The following is a 19,773-nucleotide window of genomic DNA, read 5'->3' as shown; positions in this document are numbered from 1 at the left end:
AGAAGAGGAAGAGAATCAAAATAAGTGGGACTGAATGTCCATGACTTCAGGTTTTCCACAACAGTCTAAACATTGAAAGAGCAGATAAGAAAAATCAAGTCCAAAAATGAGGCTGAGGAGTAAGACAGAAGAGATAGAAGAAATGATGATAAAGAAGGGAAAAGAAAACAAATGTCTTCATAAGAATCAATGCACAGCCAAATTATTATGAATGGTGGTAGAATAAAAATGTTTTTATACATAAAGCATTTAAAACCAATGCACATATTCAGCATTCCTATAAAAGCTACTGAAACTTAAACATAAATCAAATAAAGAAATGATAAAGAAGACTTCACAACTGCATATGCTACAGATCTGGTTACTTTTCAGCTCACAGTGGAGAAGAGTGACTCTAATTTTACATACATTTAGGACAGACATTACCCAAATCTTCATTGTTATGTTACCTTTAAAAACTGACACTGAATCCCAAGGCAGTTCTCTACAATGCTGTGCACACTCTATTGACATATTCCAACACAGATGGGATTATTATATTTTTCATGATCTAAGACTGCTGCATCTTCTCTGTCCATTATATCAGCAAACTAGAGTGCATTCAGTGAGCCTGGACTCAGTGGCACAACAACTGTGGATAGCACTAAAATGATGGTCCAGAATTCTGTGTATATATTACTTTTCTCCAAGTATAATATGCTTCACAATAAACAGACATCAAAAGTGTTCATGATCCTAAAATACTTTAAAATCAGTAGTGTTTAGTACACATAATACTCAATAATGGTGGCATGGAATTTGTACTTTTATTACCTATGCACTTATATACATATAAATGAGCAACAAAATATCTGAAACATTATCATCAATAAACTATCTTTCTCCATTTTATACATTTATAAACTAGACTATATTCCCCTTGTGTTCCAGTAAAGGTTAGGGTTGTTCAATAGTAACTGTGTGTGTTTCTTTGGTGTTCCCATAGAGACTCAGGTTATTCAGTTGCAGTATGTGTGAGTTCTAATCTCTAATGTCGTCATCCTGCTGGATTTCTATAGCTGTAGTCCATGTGCCTCCATTGATCCTCTCAAGTCATAAGTTATGATGATGAGTAGAGCAGGTGTTTCCTTGGATTTCCAAAATTTTTCCTCTAGAAAATGATGGTGACTCTCATAGGCTTTCTTCTCAGAGAAATTCTGTTCATTGTTTGATATTAGGTTTGAAAGTAATTAGGAATTTCATTTATTACAACCAAAATTAATATCTCATATATGTACTTAATATAGCACCTAATATAGGAAAATACCTGTCCATGATGTAGACATCCCTTAGGAATTAGAATTGTAAAGGATATATACTATAAATATCCAAAATTATTTTTAAAGTTAAAATACAGCAAGCTTGCTACATATTTAAAAACTCTTTAATTCAATATTTTAATAAAATCATTATCAAATTTACTGAACATCAAAGTCACTATCTCCTGACTACTTAACAATAAAGTTTGAATTTTATGCCCAATGTTTAAAATTAGTAAAGATAGTGATAAGTTGAAGTTTATAAAGTACTTTAAAATCAAATTAAAATCTGATTAAAAATTAGCTTTATTCACATACATGAAATTACCAAAAATGTTTAGAATTATTTATTCAACATGTTTAAGAAATGTCTGGTGAGAGTTCTTTTTTATTTAATGAACTGTTTCAAGTGATCATTTTTTGATCCAGTTTTTTCATTGAATGTGCAAATTCTACATGTCAGATTCTATATATTCATGGAATTTCCCTATGATATTAATATTGAAGGTTTTTTACTGTAAAAATTAATATTTTCAAAAGAATTAAAATTTGTTTTTCAAAAATACTTCTATGTTATTTGAACTTGTTTATCAGTAAACATACCAGTACTGAATTATTTAGCAGTGATTTGTATAACTCTAAATTTGTAACATGAACAAAAAGTAAGTAAAATATGATAATAATCTTAGTACACAAATATTTAAAGCACTCACATGTATACATGTATGCATTTTAATTAAATTGTGGCAATTTGATTATGTAACTATGAGTATTTTAAGAAATATTTCATGAAATTTTGCCAATGGTTTTCTGACGCTCAGATTATAATTTCATGTTTAGAATTAACTAATCAGGGAAATCAATTTAATCTTACAGATTTGTTTTTCAAAGCATAAATCTGTTATACTTTGTGTTTTACAGTTTCTACTGATGTGTTAAGATATAAAATTAATTAGTAATATTAATACTGAAACTGTCTCTCTTTGTTCCTCTCATGAACTTTATTGAATTGTCAATGCAGAATAAATTCTTAAATTTGATATGAGTATAACTTTAAATAGATAAGTGACCATTACAAAGCACAATGCAGAACAATTAATGTAGTCAATTTCTAATTAAAAATGAGATAAGATAAGGTTGCTTCTCCACAACCATGGTTTTTCTCATTCCAGTTACCTTAAGTCTAAAAACTGTGTGTGTGTGTGTGTGTGTGTGTGTGTGTGTGTGTGTGTGTGTGTTAGGGAGGGAGGGAGGGAGGGAGAGAGAGAGAGAGAGAGAGAGAGAGAGAGAGAGAGAGAGAGAGAGAGAGAGAGAGAGAAGCAACTTCAGGCTTGCCATTTCCTTTTTGTGGGAAGTTGAGAAGATACTAACCTTGAGACCCTAACAATTCCTGATGTACACTTCCTGTACAAAAGCATATTTTACATCCATTTACACAAGCAAGAGAAAATCAAAGCCAAAGCTGAAAGTAAAATGGACATAATTTTAATGGAGTTTTTAAATTTTTTGTGCATTGGATTCAAACAGCAAACTGTGTGCACTCAACTGTTTTCACAATGTTGTCAAGAGATCTGTGTCTTTTTACCATTTTACACACAACTGTCCGTCACAATATGTTATCTGCCTTGTGGGAATCAGGGGTGTGGTGTGGTAAGCAGTGGTGGTAGTGCACCTAGCTTTTATATTATCTAACTTGAAAATATTTCTCTTCTATGATTCCTTTTTCTTGATAAAAATAGTTTTCACCAAACGTTGGTGGTGCACACGCACTACCATTCATGCTTGACATCACACCCCTGACAGGAACACATGTTCTTATTTTGTTGATAAAAAGTATTACAAAAATGTCCATACAAAAACTATTTTCATAGAAATCTTGCATTTCCACAAATAAACCTGAACATTTTTTGAAAAAAAAAAAAACTGTTCAAGAATTTTGTTCTTTTAACATTGTGACTATTGTTAAATGCAGTCCACCTCAAAGTCCTATCAGTACTTTTCTATAGGTGACATATCCCCATTCTTTATCAATAAAATCTGCCCAGGCTCCATCAAGGTCTTTATGTCAGGAATGAGAGTTTCAGTTGGCAATACAGAATGTCAGAATGAAATCTTCTGTCTTCCACATCACCAGCAACACTGAGCCCTGTTTTACAATGTACAATAAGGACTGCAAAACATCATCCTTTAACTCAGAATCTCTGACCTACCTTTGCTTCTTTATCTCTGCTATAGTTTAGGCTATGGGTTTTGGGGGAATAAGTGGGAATCTGATTGGGTCACCTGTTAAAGTCCTTGCTGTGAATATTTTAAGAAAAAACATTATTGCCTTCAAAATTGCCATTTATATCTCAATCCATGACACAGACTATTAAAAAAGAAAAAGAATGAAAGAAAGAGAAGTAACGGATGGTGGTCTGCTTTCTGCTCCACGTCTATGGAATTCTGTTGTGTTTAGCACTACACTCTTTTACACTCTGTAAGCACATGTTGTCTGTCTGGATGATGATTATACTGAGCACTGAGGGCTAGTGACATTATCACTTCTATTGTCTTGGTGACCCGGGGACTGTATTGTTTCTTGCAACACTACAATTTTTGCTGATTCCACACATTTTTATTCTTATGACATTTTTATTGGTTACCCTTTTGGGCACCGACATTCCGTCTCCTGGCAACAGGTGAACTTCAGAAGGAACCTGCAGTTTCTCCCTGGACTGCATTTGAAACCAGCCACAACATTTGCATGTAACATTCACTCGAAAGAAGGGAGGAACCCACGATAAACAGTGTAACCCCGTGTAACTTGGTTGATCCATGGTGCTTGTAAGTCAAGTCTGATCACTGCAACTGCTCAGATCACAGAGTCTCTAGTTCATAGACACAGCGGCATGAGGTAACTCATTTTATTTTGCACAGGTTGCATATTTCCACAGGAAACATTCTCGCTAAATTTGTTTGAAAAAAAAAAAAAAAAAAGACGACAGTTTGTGCTTGGGTGGCTGGCCTCCCAGCTTCATGCCATGGTTTCTTTACCTGGCAACCTTCTGTCGTTAAATGTGTGCATGTTGATAACTTCTTCTGTTTTCACAATGACTGGGGCCTGTGGCTTATGTTTTAGCCGACGCTGGCACTTCAGGGACATTCTCAGTTCTTCCACCATAGCACTACAGAAGGACCTCTACAGAAGAACACAGAGAGATTGGACATTATAAAAGTGACAGGTAGACATAATATTACAATCATCCTCACAGACTGGCCAGCCTGCCAGCCTAAAACATTTAGACTATTTCATGATGATTACAACAAATTATTACATTTTAATAGAAGACACATAGAGGGAGAGTATTGCATCACTTGGCTAGTTTAAAGAAATTTGCCACCTGATAGTAAAATGATCTCTCCATTAATAATTTCTGTCATTCAAATAGATTGAATTAGATATTCTTATGATACTATGCAAAGTTGATTAGTATATGTTGATATCTATCTTAGAATTTAAACACAAACAAATCTCTATCTGATACTCAATAGTGTTTTCTAATTAAATATAATAGAAAATGTACTTTTGGGGTTACAAGGTGATATACACAAATTTTCTCTAAACATTGTTTCTCCACTGTTTAACTCAAAACAACAAAAATTGCACTCAGACAAACATCAAACATAAATAAAATTTCTGGAATTTAATTACAGGCTTTGCTATTATTATACCTATACAACATTGACAGTGACTAGAAACATACATGATACAATCATGAAATGAGAAATTGTCAAATTTTTTCATTTTTTTCTTTTTTTTTTTTTGAGCTGAGGATCGAACCCAGGGCCTTGTGCTCTACCATTGAGCTAAATCCCCAACCTGAAATTGTCAAATTTTTAACACCTAAACAAACATTATCTGCAATTCATTATCAACACCTTCATAACAGAAAACTGAAAATAGTTCACCCCAGGAGAAAAGGATAACTGTGATTTTCATCTTATTGACAATAAATTTTCCACTAATTCTGCATGAATATTGAGGGCTCATTATTACAGCTTCTGGCTATTCATATTAGAGTTAATATTGTGAAGTAAAATTTTGTTAATATCTTTCCTCACTTGATAAAGACACATAGAGGACAGATCCCTGAACTGACTTAATTCAATAGTTGAAATTTAAGTGATCTGAGACTGAAATTAGGATCTTCTGGGCAAAAATCAAAATGTACACAAGATACAAATGTATACATTCATGAAAATTCACAATATTCTAAAAGATGATATGAAACATGATGAGATAATAGTAGATACTTTGAGACATACTAATGAGTTAGCCATTGTTGTTTTGGAGTTTATCATCTTAGGATACAGGATAAAAAATTATAGCATATGTATTTGATGTTTTAAAAACATTTTGCATGTATAGTCTTTTGTGACACCCAAAATGACATTACAAATTATTTAGGCCTCACTGTGTCTGTGCAAATCACTCAGAGAAAAAGTGACTTGCAGTTGCTCACACACAGTAAGACTTCCTGTCTACAGTTATGTGATTTTTGACCTAGCTCTAATGTCCTTTTATTACTTCATGGTATATCCTCACCTTTCTAAAAGGTTCTTTGTGGTGATACTTTATTTGTACTGAAATGTGATTTTATTTGTATATTAATAAAGTTGCCTTGGGGTCAGAGCAAGCCATAGCAGAAGCTGGGTGGTGGTAGTGCACTTGGGAGGCAGAGCTAGGCAGGATCTCTATGTGTTCAATGATAGTCCCTGCATGGCAACACATGCCTTTAATCTCAATACCAACCATAGAAGACCTGGAGGTCTGTACAGACAGGCAGTGATGAGGAGGCCCTATGGCTGGGTTTACAACCAATGAGAAGGCAGAACAGAAAGTCTATTTAAAAGACAGGACACAGGAAGTAGGTCTCTTGCAGAGAGGAAAGACAAAGCAGCAGTGAAGGGTAAGGTTTTCAGCTCTCAGCTATTGCTCTGACCTCTTGGCTTTTAACTCTGCAATTGGCTCTGTGTTTCTTATTATTTATTGTTGTTGTTGAATCATTGATGGTGAAGTAAGTAGAAGAAGATATGTTTATTAACATATAAGAAACACATCAAATTGGTATCTCCTGTTTTCTCCCACCAAAATCTCTTGGGATCAGTCCCCTTGTCATTACCTATATTCCTACTACCTTTCCAACTCTTTCTCTTTTCTTCACACATCCCTCTCTGCTTTGGTGTTCATCCCCATCCTCTCTGACTTCTTGTCTTGATACTTGCTGTGCTGAGCCCTTTAAAGCTTAGTGGGACTATTTATTGCTTCAGTGTACAACTAAAGTTTCATTCAGAAAGCTTCTTCTACAGGCTACTTCAACTTCATTCAATTTAGTTTTATTGCCTCAGTGTGTTACCCTCACTGTCATTTGTTTTTTATCTCTAGCCTCTAATTTTCCAGTGTTCCACTCTTGATGAAATACAAAGAGATTGAGTTCTTGTTGTTTATACCCATATATGCTGTTCAAACAGCAACCCAATTAACTATAGCTGTGCATGACTCCAATGTTTTACTTTTATTTTATGGTACTTCCAAATGCATTGCATAAAGGTTTGTTTGCATCTTAGAAGCTTCATAAAACACATTGAAAATCTTTAAGACTTTAGTAACTTTAAAATAGTAAAACAATTAATGTATTAGCACTAGTAATGGATGAAGGTTAGATGGTAGTCATCAATTCCCTGTGAATTACAAAATTGTTGCCTGGAAATTATGTATTGTGTGTGACATTATAGCTTTTGACATTCATTACATATTTTAATTTAAGGTTCTATATGCCACTGTCAGCTGGTACATTGGATCATTGTTGCTTACTGCTTAATACCTTCTATTAGATGTATTTATTAACAACATGATGATAATGATGATGAAGATGGTGATGATGACAACACGGAAGAAATGGAAAAATCTGACTCCAAAAGGGGAAGGAATACATTGTCTTGAGGTAAGATAGTCTTGACTTTCTGTTGAAACATTTAATAGAAGAATTGATTAATATGAAATAGTTAATATAACAAAGATAAAACTTGATCCCATTGACATTTAAAACTGATATGAGATGTGAATTTAAATAATTTGAAAGATGGTTTTACTTAATAGAGTTTTCAAATATCAGCTAATGTTTAATAACTTTTTTCAGTCTTAACCTCCGACTATTTGATTATATAGGTTTCAAAACAAAACAAAATGTAAACATTAATTTTTGTGCTAGAGGAATAGGCGAGGTTGCTTGTTTTCATGGGAAAAACATCAATGTGCATACACATCCTATTAGGAAAGATTCTATCTCATTTATAACAAGGTATTTAGGTCTTAGTATTTGATGCTTGCTTCAGACTACACATGGATGTGTATAAAAAGTTTTAAATTAATGTCATATATTATCAAATTTATAATGTTAATATAAAGCATAAATAAAATCTTGCTTAAGCTAAATATCCAGTCATTTTTATTTCTTAAAATAAACTGTAAATTGTAACCTCATTTCCTAAGCAAGTACAAAATAGAAAAAAACTTTAATCAGAGTCTTTAGCATATAATTTTAAAATACCAATTTTGTTAATTTTCTCTCTGAATGAGCTGAAATTTGCTAGTAGTTTCTTCACCTATCAGTGTACCATTACCAGAAAAACGGTTTTGCTTATGAATAAAATCATTATGAGACAACAAGTTTTCCTTTCTTTTTTCTCATTCCAACCTCCAAATAAATTTGATGATCTTATTTGAAGTGGAGTTATGATTAATTTTTATTCATTTCTTAACATGTTACCCCCTTTATCTACCTCAGGTCTGAATTGCAAATTCCCAAATAGATATATGTATTTGTCTCCAGAAAAATTACACAGTTTTTCATGGGCCTTTATTCTTTTAGTTTGTGCTGTCAAAAATGTACTACAATGTTTAAACATAGCTTTAACTTCATATCATTCAAGAGAGATCAATTGCTTTTCTTAGTTCTAAATATGGATTAGGATTTTCATTTATCTACCTTTGAAATGTCTTTAAAACAGTCATGTGCACTTAATATGACTTTCCTAGATTGTCACTATGAAACAGGAGGAGGGAAGAAAGACAGGAAGAGGGAGATGAAAGGAGATGGACAACAGAGAAGGGGGAGAAAAGGAGCAAGGAGACGGGGGGGGGGGGGGGGGGGGGGGCCGAGGAGCGCCTGGCAATCCCCTGGCTTGGGGGTGACACGGGGTATTTTGTCCTGCAGTGTGGGACATTCCTTACAGGGAAAACAACAGTGAATGTTTCTTCACATTAAGGTAACAGACTACACAAAGGAAAAGAAAGGGACAAGGATACTAACCATATTAAAAACCTCTTTTAGAAAGTTTCAAAAGTTTACTAAACAGTGTCTGGATGGTATGGTGGCACTAACCAAATAGAAGATTCCTGAAAATGAAAATTTAAATCTTTGAGCTGTTAGCATGGATAATTGCATTAAAATAAGTAAAACTCTTCATAAAAATTTACTACATTGAATGAAACAACCTGTTATTTCCACATCCCTGGAAATGAAGGTTTTGAATTCTTTTATATGCCTCATTTGAAAAGCCCTATGCTATATTTTTATTATAAGTAAAAACATAATCAATACATAAATGATTTAAAATTACCATTGTTGGTTTTCCAGAGTTATTTTTTTCTTAGTAACTTAACTTCCTAACCTTATACGTATGATTCACAATGTGTATGAACTGGGACAGCACAGAAAGGTTTAATATAAGAAATCCACCTGTAAATATGTTCTGACATATTTGAAGCTTACTTTATGCTAAAATCAGCCTCTGATGAAAAAGAACTAGTCATTTTGTTTTCCAATTTAAGCTTATTAACCCTATATTAAATAAATCTATTTGCCACTTGAAGAAAAAAGCATAAGATACTTTTACAGTTTTACTATCAAACTATATTTTAGGTGACCTGTGGCTCTTTTATTCTATTCCTTAAAAGTTAAAAAAAAAAAAAAAACTAAACATTACTCTACTTTTCATCAAAAAGTATTTACAATCGTGTTTTGCCTAGAGGGACTGAATATCTATGGAAAGATTTATTAGTCATTTATTCAAGAACTGTGAAGCAAATACAGTGGGGGAACCAAAAACAGTTGTTTGAGAGCAGTTGCAGGAAATCACATTAAATAATGTGTAATAAAATGACTAAAGTATATAAAACATGTAAATTACATAATATTTATAAAAATATTAGTACATTAAGAAAAATAAATGTAATTTAATATGACCAAATAAAACTTCACCCCTGACTTATTTGATTGTAACTGGAAGCTTTTAAAGAAATATCAAGCACCTAACACCTTATATATCACAAATGTGAATTGACCTAATGAATATAACAGGAAAGCCATGAATTAAGTGAATGACTAGCTAAAACACCGATGCTCAAACATTATAGTACTTTTGATCTTAATATTCAGTGTTATTGCAGCTTTTTTTAAAAAAAAAATAGTAAGGATATTTACAGAAGCCTTCTGAAAGGAAAATTTACACATTAGATTTTGAGAGATAATTTTGCTTAATTGCTGTAATTTTAGAAAATAAAACTTAGCCTTGAAAATACAAATTGTAATTCTCAGGTTTATACATCAATAGTATCGGAGTGGAAGCAGGAACTTCATTATTTAACTTTCCCTCTCTGAATGTTGTGGTGTAGTACCATTGTCCTGAGTTCATTGCCAACTGAGCATTTGCCTAGATTCTCTTCTTAGTCATCTTTAGTGCTTAGATACTGAGTTATAACTCAAACAGAAAAGGTATACAAAAATGAAAAAATATCAGTCAGAGCATTAAACAACAAAGCATGCTACACTCAGCCTGGGGTGTTTTATAATAATAAACATATTAATAAGTGCAATATATATACAAACTATAAAGTATTCTCAGAAACCTTGACTTCAAACAAAATTTACCCAATATTTATATTACAGTTTTCAAGTACAGTGAGATGGAGAAAAATAGAGCACCACTCCACATTTTTATATTTCCTTTACTTTAACTAGAAATAAATAAGGGTGGCAGGCTTCAGGAACTTTCAGTCAATACAGAAATGGATGCTTTATAAGAAGGTGTTGATCATCACATTCCTGCTAATAGTCTCATCCACACAACTAAGAGGCAGGCTCTGGAAGCTTGTGCTGCTAAGCTGAAGCAGCTACATGTACCAATTTTATCATTTTTAAACATGATATTAAAATCACAAATGATTTTCATATTACAGTTACATGAAAAATCTTGATTCTTATTAATTATGATCTTTTTAATTTAAGAGCTTTAACATTTTAATAACATTAACAATTGAATATAAAAGTTGTGTCAAACCAGAACTTGGTTGTAGTTGCCTAAGGATAACCTGATACCCACTGGTTAGTCATTCCCCCCCAGCTTCTGGAAACTGCAGTTCTACCTTAGCCTCTATCTAAGCAATAGTTACAGCTTCTACACGCTAGTGAGATCATTCTTAAAACAAGGGTTACTCTTTGCATACATGTAAGAAATGACAGGCTCTCATATCACAACTTTTAAAGTATTTTAATTATAAATTCACAAGTCTGAATATTGAGTCATTTTTTAAGAAAACCTGAGAAGTCTTAAACCCAGTGACACAAAGGTGTCCTGTGTTTCTACATCTTTTAAATTTTAAAACCAGTTCTTCAAACATTGGTGAGTGAAATAATTAAAAAGTGAGTATGATCAAAGGCTTCAATCTGCTTATCCAATTTAAAAGTCTGACTTACACATGCTTTCAATACAAATTCATAGGGAAAGAAACAATCAAGAAACAGGTAACTATAATCTGGAGAGGTGGCTCTGCCACTAAGAGTGTTCCCTGCTATTGCAGAGGAGGAGAATTTAGTCTACAGGACCCATATCAGGTGGCCCCAGGACATCTAACCTGTGACCTCCATAGGTACCTGCACTAACATTCACAGACCCCACACACACAGAGAGACATAAATAGTATTAAAGAAAAATATTTTTAAAAGAAACAGTTAAGCTGGGCAGTGGTAGTGCACTCAGGAGGCAGATCTCTGTGAGTGTGAGGCCAGCCTGGTCTACAGAGTGAATTCCAGGACAGGCTCCAAAGCTACACAGAGAAACCCTGTCTCAAAAAAAAAAATACAAAAAACAAAATAAGAGAGAGGGGGGGGGAGAGGAGGGAGAGAGGGAGGGAGGATGGAAGGAAGGAAGGGAGAAAGGAAGGAAGGAAGGAAGGGAGAAAGGAAGGAAGGGCCAGTTAAATACTTATAATTACATAATAACAACTAATGAAAAAAGAGGCCATGAATTTGAAGAGAGTAAAGAGGGGAATATGGGAGAGTTCAGAGTGGGGAAGGGAAAGGGAGAAATGTTATACTTAATTTATAATCTCAAAAAGTCAAAGAAAATAATAAAATAAACAAAACAAAAAGAGAACTAAATTTCTCAGTGCATTTTCTACAACATGAAGTTTGTTTAACAGTACTGGTCAGTATCTCTGGTTGTGGAAAGTATAACTAACTCTGGAGATGTGTCTTCTTCTCTACCAATAGTGAGTTCTAGGTCTCAGGATCTTCCTCTTTCTTTAACCTAAAAGAGGAACTATATTTTAAAACCTGTAAAACCACTTACTAAAAGGAGGTAGAATAATTATTTGTCAAAGTCCAGCCTTAATTTTAAAAGATAGTTCATGGGGATACAGAAGATGGGCTATTATTATCAAATGACAGGAATGGATTAGCTGATTTGGAAGATCAGAGAAGAACATGAAGACAAACATCCTGTTTTGCTGTAATTGATGCATACATAAAAGACATGTTTAAAAGTCATACAGCACACCTTATGCATATCACGGGAAACAGAAGAACACCAGGCTTCTAGACAGTGACAAAAATGACACCAAATGGACTACTTACTTGGTTTTACTCACAATTTTAGCTTGAGTTCTAAATAAATGTACACTTTCCACCTGAAGTGTCTTCCATTGAACATCATCCTAGAATTTCTAACTTTTGAAAACTAAAATGCAGTTGAACTGTTTCCACTAAAAACAGCTGATTAAAAGTGTAGATACTTGTAATTTATTTAGACATAACTTGTAAAATGTAAATGTTGGAATAAAATAGTTTTGTATAATTTCTTAGACTGTATTGCTGGACTTTTATCAATACATAAATTGTTATAAAAAGCAGGCTTCTGTTACACCATTTCTTCAAAACTCTAAAAGTAATTTAAATAGAAGGCTATGAGAACAGTCTGTTTCAATTTGGAGGTTTCTATGAAATGAAATCACCCAGCTTGAAATGTAGTTTTCTTTGAAAAACTCAAGATCATTTGTCCAGAAAATTTAAACTAAATAAGTCTTATTTCATCTTACCAGAAACCAAAATGAGCAGTTGAATTTTCTTGTGTCTCTACTCCTTATATTTACAGTTATCTTCCATATTTATTATAGATTTCAGGCATATTAACTATATTTACTTTATGGCTAAAATGATAAGTAAATATTTGGGGTATCATTTTGTATTTTCATGTGAAGGTACTCAATAATTTACATGTAAGTTATACAATAACAGCAATGTGTATGGGAAATTCATTTTAATTACACAATGAATGAGATATTCCTATAAATAAAACAAATAAGAAATATCAAACTGTTATGCTATTATTCTTGCTAGAAAACAAAATGGTACAGAATTATGTCTACCATTTAAAGAAAGGCAAAATCAAAATAGTTGAAAAGATTTTTATGCATGAATTATTATATAAGAAATAATTTTATAAAAATTAAACTTCTTAGAAATGTGTTCACAAAACCAGTCATCACAGTTAATAGAGAGTCAAAATTCTTTCAAATGTTTGTTTCTGTGTTTATATGTCTGAGTGCTCTCTCCATGTGTCTGTATATTTAATGCTTGGTGCCCGTGAAGAACAGAAGAGGATCAGGCCCTGCTAGAACTGCAGTTACAGATAGTCCTGAGCAATCATGAAGGACCCAGAACGGAACCCAGGTCCACTACAAGAGCAACAAGTGTTTCAACGACTGCAGTGTCTCTTCAGCTCTGAGAATCAAAACGCTTTGAAAAGCAGCTTCCTTCAGTTATAAGGAAATGGACAGTGTCTGAGATGGGCAAACATTTCTTTGAGTGATTATTTAAATTCAATTATTAATGGATTCTTAGACAGTATTTATAAAGTCAAAGAAAATATAATCCAAAAATTAAATATACCTACTTATAAATTATTTATTCAGACAAATAAAATTTTTATATAATTTCAAGTTGTCATGTAAAATATCAGAAAGTGAAGAAAATATTTATTTCTCACAACAATTAACATATATATATATATAATTCTATCTTTGATGCATTATTATATAAAGCAATATTCAATTGTTACTTTGAAAATCAATATACCAATGAGTAGTTATCTGAAAATAAAATTTATACTATTAATTTTAAATATTAATATATTAAATATAATATAAATTTTTCAGCTTCATCTTTCATTTTTATCTAGCCTGCCTTTTGTTTAACTGAAAAACAAATCAGAAATATAAGAAAAGATGGATATTCAAGAATTTTGGTTTTAAATGATTTATTTTAGAAGAGGAGGTCTCAAAGACATTTATTACAACATTGAAATGATATGTACTATTATCATTTCATTATTATCATTAGAGATGAGAATTTAGATAGTCTATCACTTGATCATAAATTTTAACTATAAAATTTGAGTTCAGATGGGGTTTGTGTATTTTGTTTATTACAATTCATTCATATATAAGTACATTTTTTTTTCCTTTGGAAAATCCTGTCGACTGAATGAAGATGACAGAAGAGGAGAGGAAACGGACACAGGAGCATTAGGGCTGGATTTTTTCTTTTCTTTAACATGCAAAACAATTCATTGCAGATATGTTTTCTTAATAAATATTAATTGGATAGCATATTTACTTTTATTTTAATATTATTAATAAAATCTAAGCTAAAGAAATGATAAATGAACAATAAATTAAGAATTGGCTTGTAGATGATAGATAGATGATAGATAGATAGATAGATAGATAGATAGATGGATGGATGGATGGATAGATAGATAGATAGATAGATAGATAGACAGACAGACAGATAGATAGATGATAGATAGATAGATAGATAGATAGATGATAGATAGATAGATAGATAGATAGATAGATGATAGAGTTCACAGTAAAATCCAGAAATATTGTTCATAGTAAAACCCAATTATGATTAGCTGCTGCATAATCATCTAGCCAGTGACATTTTCCATGGAAAATGAAGAAATGAAACCCACAGAAATTATCACAATAAACAGGACGTGTCAATATTAATAAATCAATAATTGTTTAGTCTAACATATTGAATTACCTAGAAACAGTGATATTCTCTTTTGTATATATTTACAAATAGTTACAATTAGTTTTATTATTGATTTATTGGTAGAGATGATAGCTATGATAGCTGTATTAGACAGATCAGATTACAAGAAATGTAGATAGAAAAAATAGGTAGATACATGATAATTTGGTAGATGATAGACTGACAGACAGATAGATAGATGATACACTGATAGATGGAAAGATAGATATATGATAGATTAATGATAGGTACGTAAGTAGATAGATTGATAGATAGATAGATAGATAGATAGATAGATAGATAGACAGATAGATTTTTGCCATGAGATATTGCTTAATATCCTGAAGATTTTAAAGGGGTAGTGTGAATTAGGTGTGCTAAGAAGTATAAGAGAGCCAGGTGGTGGTGGCACACGCCTTTAATCCCAGCACTCAGGAGGCAGAGCCAGGCTGATGATCTCTGTGAGTTCGAGGCCAGCCTGGGCTACAGAGTGAGTTCCAGGAAAGGCTCAAAGCTACACAGAGAGACCCTGTCTCAAAAAACAAAACAAAACAAAACAAAAAAAAAAGTATAAGAGAGGTAAGAGGTAATAGGGTAGGTTGATAAAAGATAGTCAGGCTTAATATTTGAGCATGTTTTATATAAGTAAATCACCTTCTGTCTGTCATTATATGGGGAGGAATATTTTAAATGATGTAACATACAGCTAAGTAAGCATAAAGTAATGTGCAAGTCCCATTCTTTTTCATTAATATAGGTATTGAAACACATCTATATCTTACAGAAACAAACTTATGCCAAGTTACCAGACACATTATACCCTACAATGAGGGAACCTTTCTGGACAATTTAATGTGTACTTAACTGTCTGTCCTAAGATGATGGCTAGGACTATTCAAGGAAGAACAAAGGACAATGATCACTCCAGTCAATAAGAAAGATACAATATCCCAAGAATAATTTAATGTGGTTGGATGAAACTGCAAACTGGAAAGAGAAACCCTGCAACTATGGCCAGGTAATGTGCTGCAGGTTATGTTCATTTAGAGGCAGTTTAGTGTCTGTGTGAGAATCAGGGAATGTAGCCAAATGTTCATCGACTATTAGGACAATCACAGCCCCAGCTACTCTCAATATACACTAATTTATTTAATAATTTTTAGGAATCGTGTTAAGGCCCCAGATTGCAGAGGTTGAATATCTGAAGTTTGACTGACTCAGTTAGAGGTGATAACACCAAACTAGATTTATTTTCAAAATTAAATAACCATACCCCTTAAAATTTAATGAAAAGAAATGATATTTTCAATTAAGGACAAAGCTCAGGTAAATCAAAGGAGGAAACATCTAGAGATAATGACAATACAATACCAATAGTGTCTAGATTCAATTTGTTTTATTTTAATATTAAGATAGACTTATGAGAATCATTACATATGGATGGTTAGACATTCTCACTAGAAAACCCAATATCCTTTCATAAATATAGGATTTATTTTAAAGTAAAGCAAATATCAGTTATTGGCAAATTAATGAAAAATGTCAATTAATGCCTTGATGAGATTGCCCATTGGTTTGTCCTTTATATTTGCTTTCAAAGCCATTTTCACACCATCAAAAGAATCACAGTGTCGAGTGGACTTATATATAACCAACTCAAATTAACATAACAGAATTTGGCTTAGCCATGCTACCAGAAATAATAACCTTGATATTGTTAGGAAATAAGCTGTACGAATGTCTAAAGATTTCAAAATTTATGTATTGTTATGTCAGATAGAATAGGGCTATCAAAATATTCATTTGTAAAAGATAACTAAAAGTTGTCACATACTATAATCAAAGAAAATCTTTAACATGTATTGAAATTTCTGGTTTAAGAGTGGGTCAACAATTATAATGTAAATCATTCAAGCCAGGGAAGATATTTGTCAGCTATAATTTTACAAAAATAGTTTCTGGTATATGTATTCAAAGAATATTATCAGAATGAATTTTACACATTTTACTGTTTGATATTATATTTTTAAATATCATTTGTTCTGATCTTTGTATTTTAACAATAAACTTCATAAACTTTACCAATGCTAAGGAGAATAAAACATCACTCATACATTTACTAAAGACCTAAAAATATATATTTCTATTAAAAACAAAAAAACCAAGATTATTATACACAGGAAAACAAATAAAGCACGGGAAGATAGAAAAAAATGTTGCTCATTTCATTTCTAACATTATAATCATACATACAAAGGTGGTGTGTGCTATCTTTGTAATTTTCATGATTTTTTTAATATTTATAGAAACAAATTATAGAGCTAGAAATATTGAAGCTAAATGATCACAAATTTTTCAACTAGAATAAAAAAGTATCTCTACAAGAGACTAAATATTTTAAGGACAAAGAAAAATTAAATTAACACTTTTGTGGTTGTACATATTTCATAAAGACTTTGAATAAAGTAAAAGACTCATTAAGAAAAATATGCAATGTCAAAACCATAATATTTATATTTACTAACTTAGAAAATTAGCAATGGAATTTCTAATGCAGGCTAAGATGTGCTCATAAGAATTACAAGAGTAACTCTACTGACGTCAAATTTATCTACTATGCAGCATCAAATGACTATCTGGGATTGTTTGACAAAATATTTTTAGTTTTCTAATACGGTTTTTTATTTTTCTTCCCTCAGTAACTGTATCCTTCCGTTAATCTAACAGCAATGAATTTCAAGCAGGAAAAATTTTCCTAATTTAGTTATAAATAAGATAGATATATCTATCTGCCCTGCACCCTGACAAGTAAACATTTTATCAATAAATTTAAGGACAAGAGGATGATCATGAGTTTTATGAAATATATGAATATATTTCACAAAATATATATTTTAGTCATAGAATGAATGATATGAGACAGCAGCTACAGCTCAAAGCATTTCTCATGGTTAGAAATAGAAGAAAAATTGTCACTTGTGTTTTATCATAAGAAAAATAAGTGTTTTAAATCGCAAAAATGTGACATTTACCTTTTCCAATTGAGCGTTTTTTTTGGATTTGTATAAAAACTCTCCCACTGCCACAAACACTGAGAGCAGCAAGCCGGCCGCCAGGACGATGAAGATCCCACCGATATTCTGAACCCCCAGGGCGCTGGCCTCCTTGCTCTCCTCCTCTGGGCAGCCGTTGCCTCTCCACCACTTCTCCTTCATCATGTGCAGCTTGCCCTCCTCTTGCAGCTGAAGAATCGCTATGGTGACTTTGTCTCGATATGGAGAACCTGGGAAAGAAGATTGTACGTTAACAACTTCAAGGAAAACAGAGTTTTATAATTAAGATCACAAGTGGAGAATAGAGATTTTACAAATGCTTCCAGGTATCCACATTCACTTTTAGTAGTGAAAGCAACACAGAAAAACACAATAATCAAAACCTTAATAGGATAGCTAAAGCAAGTCAGCTTTCTAGACTTTTTGTTCATGTATATTCTTCGTACAGAATGATGGAAATTTAGATTATAAAGTCTGATAAGATATCTTAATTGTATTACAGAGACTGACTCCTTCTGAAAGACAGACCTGGAGTATTGGATAATGAATAAAATTATAAAGAGGAAATGACTAATGGAAATAATTTGAATAGAAAGGTGTTTAGTTCATATCAGGAAACAATTCTACATTGAGGCTAAAATCTAGGAAAGCTGTGGAGAATTATGTCCCTGTATCTAAAGCAGTAGGCTAAGGCTGCTATGATTCGCAGGCAAGTGTCAGTGGTATTCCCTGCTGTGTGGACATAGGACATTTGGTTTCTTGCTGTTTCATGTCAATAAAATGTCACTGCTTCCTTAGAATTGGTTTATAAAAATCATTATTACAATGTCATTTATAATTTCTGGAACCTATGATCCAAAAGTGTTAATAGTTCTTAATTGTTTTCAATAATCTTAAGTTTCGGGTTGTATTCCTTTAAGTAGAGACAAGAATATAAACAAAATTTATATTTGTACTTATAAGTATATACATACATTAGCAACTGCATGGTAAGTACAATCTTGTTAATAGAATGCCCAGAGCACAGGTAGAAATATATTAAAATATCTGCATCCTTCAACATCTGCCACAAAAGACTGGTCCTATTTATTCCTACCCAGAAGCCTTGTTTCCAAAGTTTCTTCCAATAATATATTTTATGTTCTTTGGGTAGGGGCACAAATTCCCCTATAATGCTTTTCTGCCTAACAGAAAAAATGTTAAACCTTTACATTTTAAGTCAGTGCTGTGAATGATGATTTACATAAACATGTTTCTACTTATAGATCTCTTAGTAAAATAAGGGAAAATCTTAGTAATGATCCTGTAATATCTTGTTGAAAATGATGAATAGAGTTGGGCAAAGAGGTGTACTATGCTCCCAGAACTTGGGAAGAAGAGACAAGCAGATCAGGAATAATGATCACCTCTGGCCACCAAATAATTTCTGTGAAACCTTCTCTGAAAACACTATGCCAGATACAGAAAGATAAACACTGCATATTTTCTGCTATAGGTATGTGTGTTTTATTTAAAATACTTACAGGTGTTATATAATCATTTAAGAGTGAGAATGAGGGAAGAAATCTTCCATGTTAGATTGAAGACAATACAGTGTTTTAAAGGCATAAATGGGAAATTCGAAGATGAGGATTGACTGGGGAGAGAGATGGGAGTCAGGGTGGAGAAGATCGCACAGGGAGGGACAGCGGACACTAAAGGCCCCTCTACGCCTAATACTTTAGAAACTTGACAAAACATGCGCACATATAAAGGTTTATATGGTTTATAAAAAGTTAATATCATATAATGTGTCAGCACCTCAACTAAACATTGTATGCTGTCAAATAAAACCCTTAGTACCAGTAGTTGGCCTCAACTTTCTAAGTTATTGACTGAAAGGTTCCCATAGGATACCACCAATATCACAGGCTATTTTCAATGTAGTTGGTTACCTACCACAAGCTGACAATAAGGCATCTGCTAAAAAAGTACCACATATTTATGTCATAGAAATTC

General features: G+C 32.5%; 1 protein-coding gene across 2 annotated transcripts in view; it reads right to left on the bottom strand.

Moving 5' to 3' along the window:
• Positions 1-2,761: 2,761 nt before the first annotated feature.
• The window catches only part of Grik2 (glutamate ionotropic receptor kainate type subunit 2), a 624,705-nt gene continuing 607,693 nt past the window's right edge, over positions 2,762-19,773 (bottom strand). Inside the window, exons 16-18 of one of the 2 annotated variants that reach the window (XM_036168913.1) lie at positions 17,755-18,005; positions 8,654-8,739; positions 2,762-4,479 (exon numbers count right to left, since the gene is read on the bottom strand). In XM_036168913.1, the coding sequence (XP_036024806.1) occupies positions 8,692-8,739; positions 17,755-18,005 (299 nt within the window). In that variant the 3' untranslated portion in view covers positions 2,762-4,479; positions 8,654-8,691. The remainder of the gene's footprint in view (positions 4,480-8,653; positions 8,740-17,754; positions 18,006-19,773) is intronic. The other variant, XM_036168912.1, reaches the window with a different exon arrangement.

This window comes from Onychomys torridus, chromosome 19 (genome assembly GCF_903995425.1).
Source record: "Onychomys torridus chromosome 19, mOncTor1.1, whole genome shotgun sequence".
NCBI classification, from domain to species: Eukaryota; Metazoa; Chordata; class Mammalia; order Rodentia; family Cricetidae; genus Onychomys; species Onychomys torridus.
This window is presented reverse-complemented; position numbering and strand designations above follow the sequence as displayed.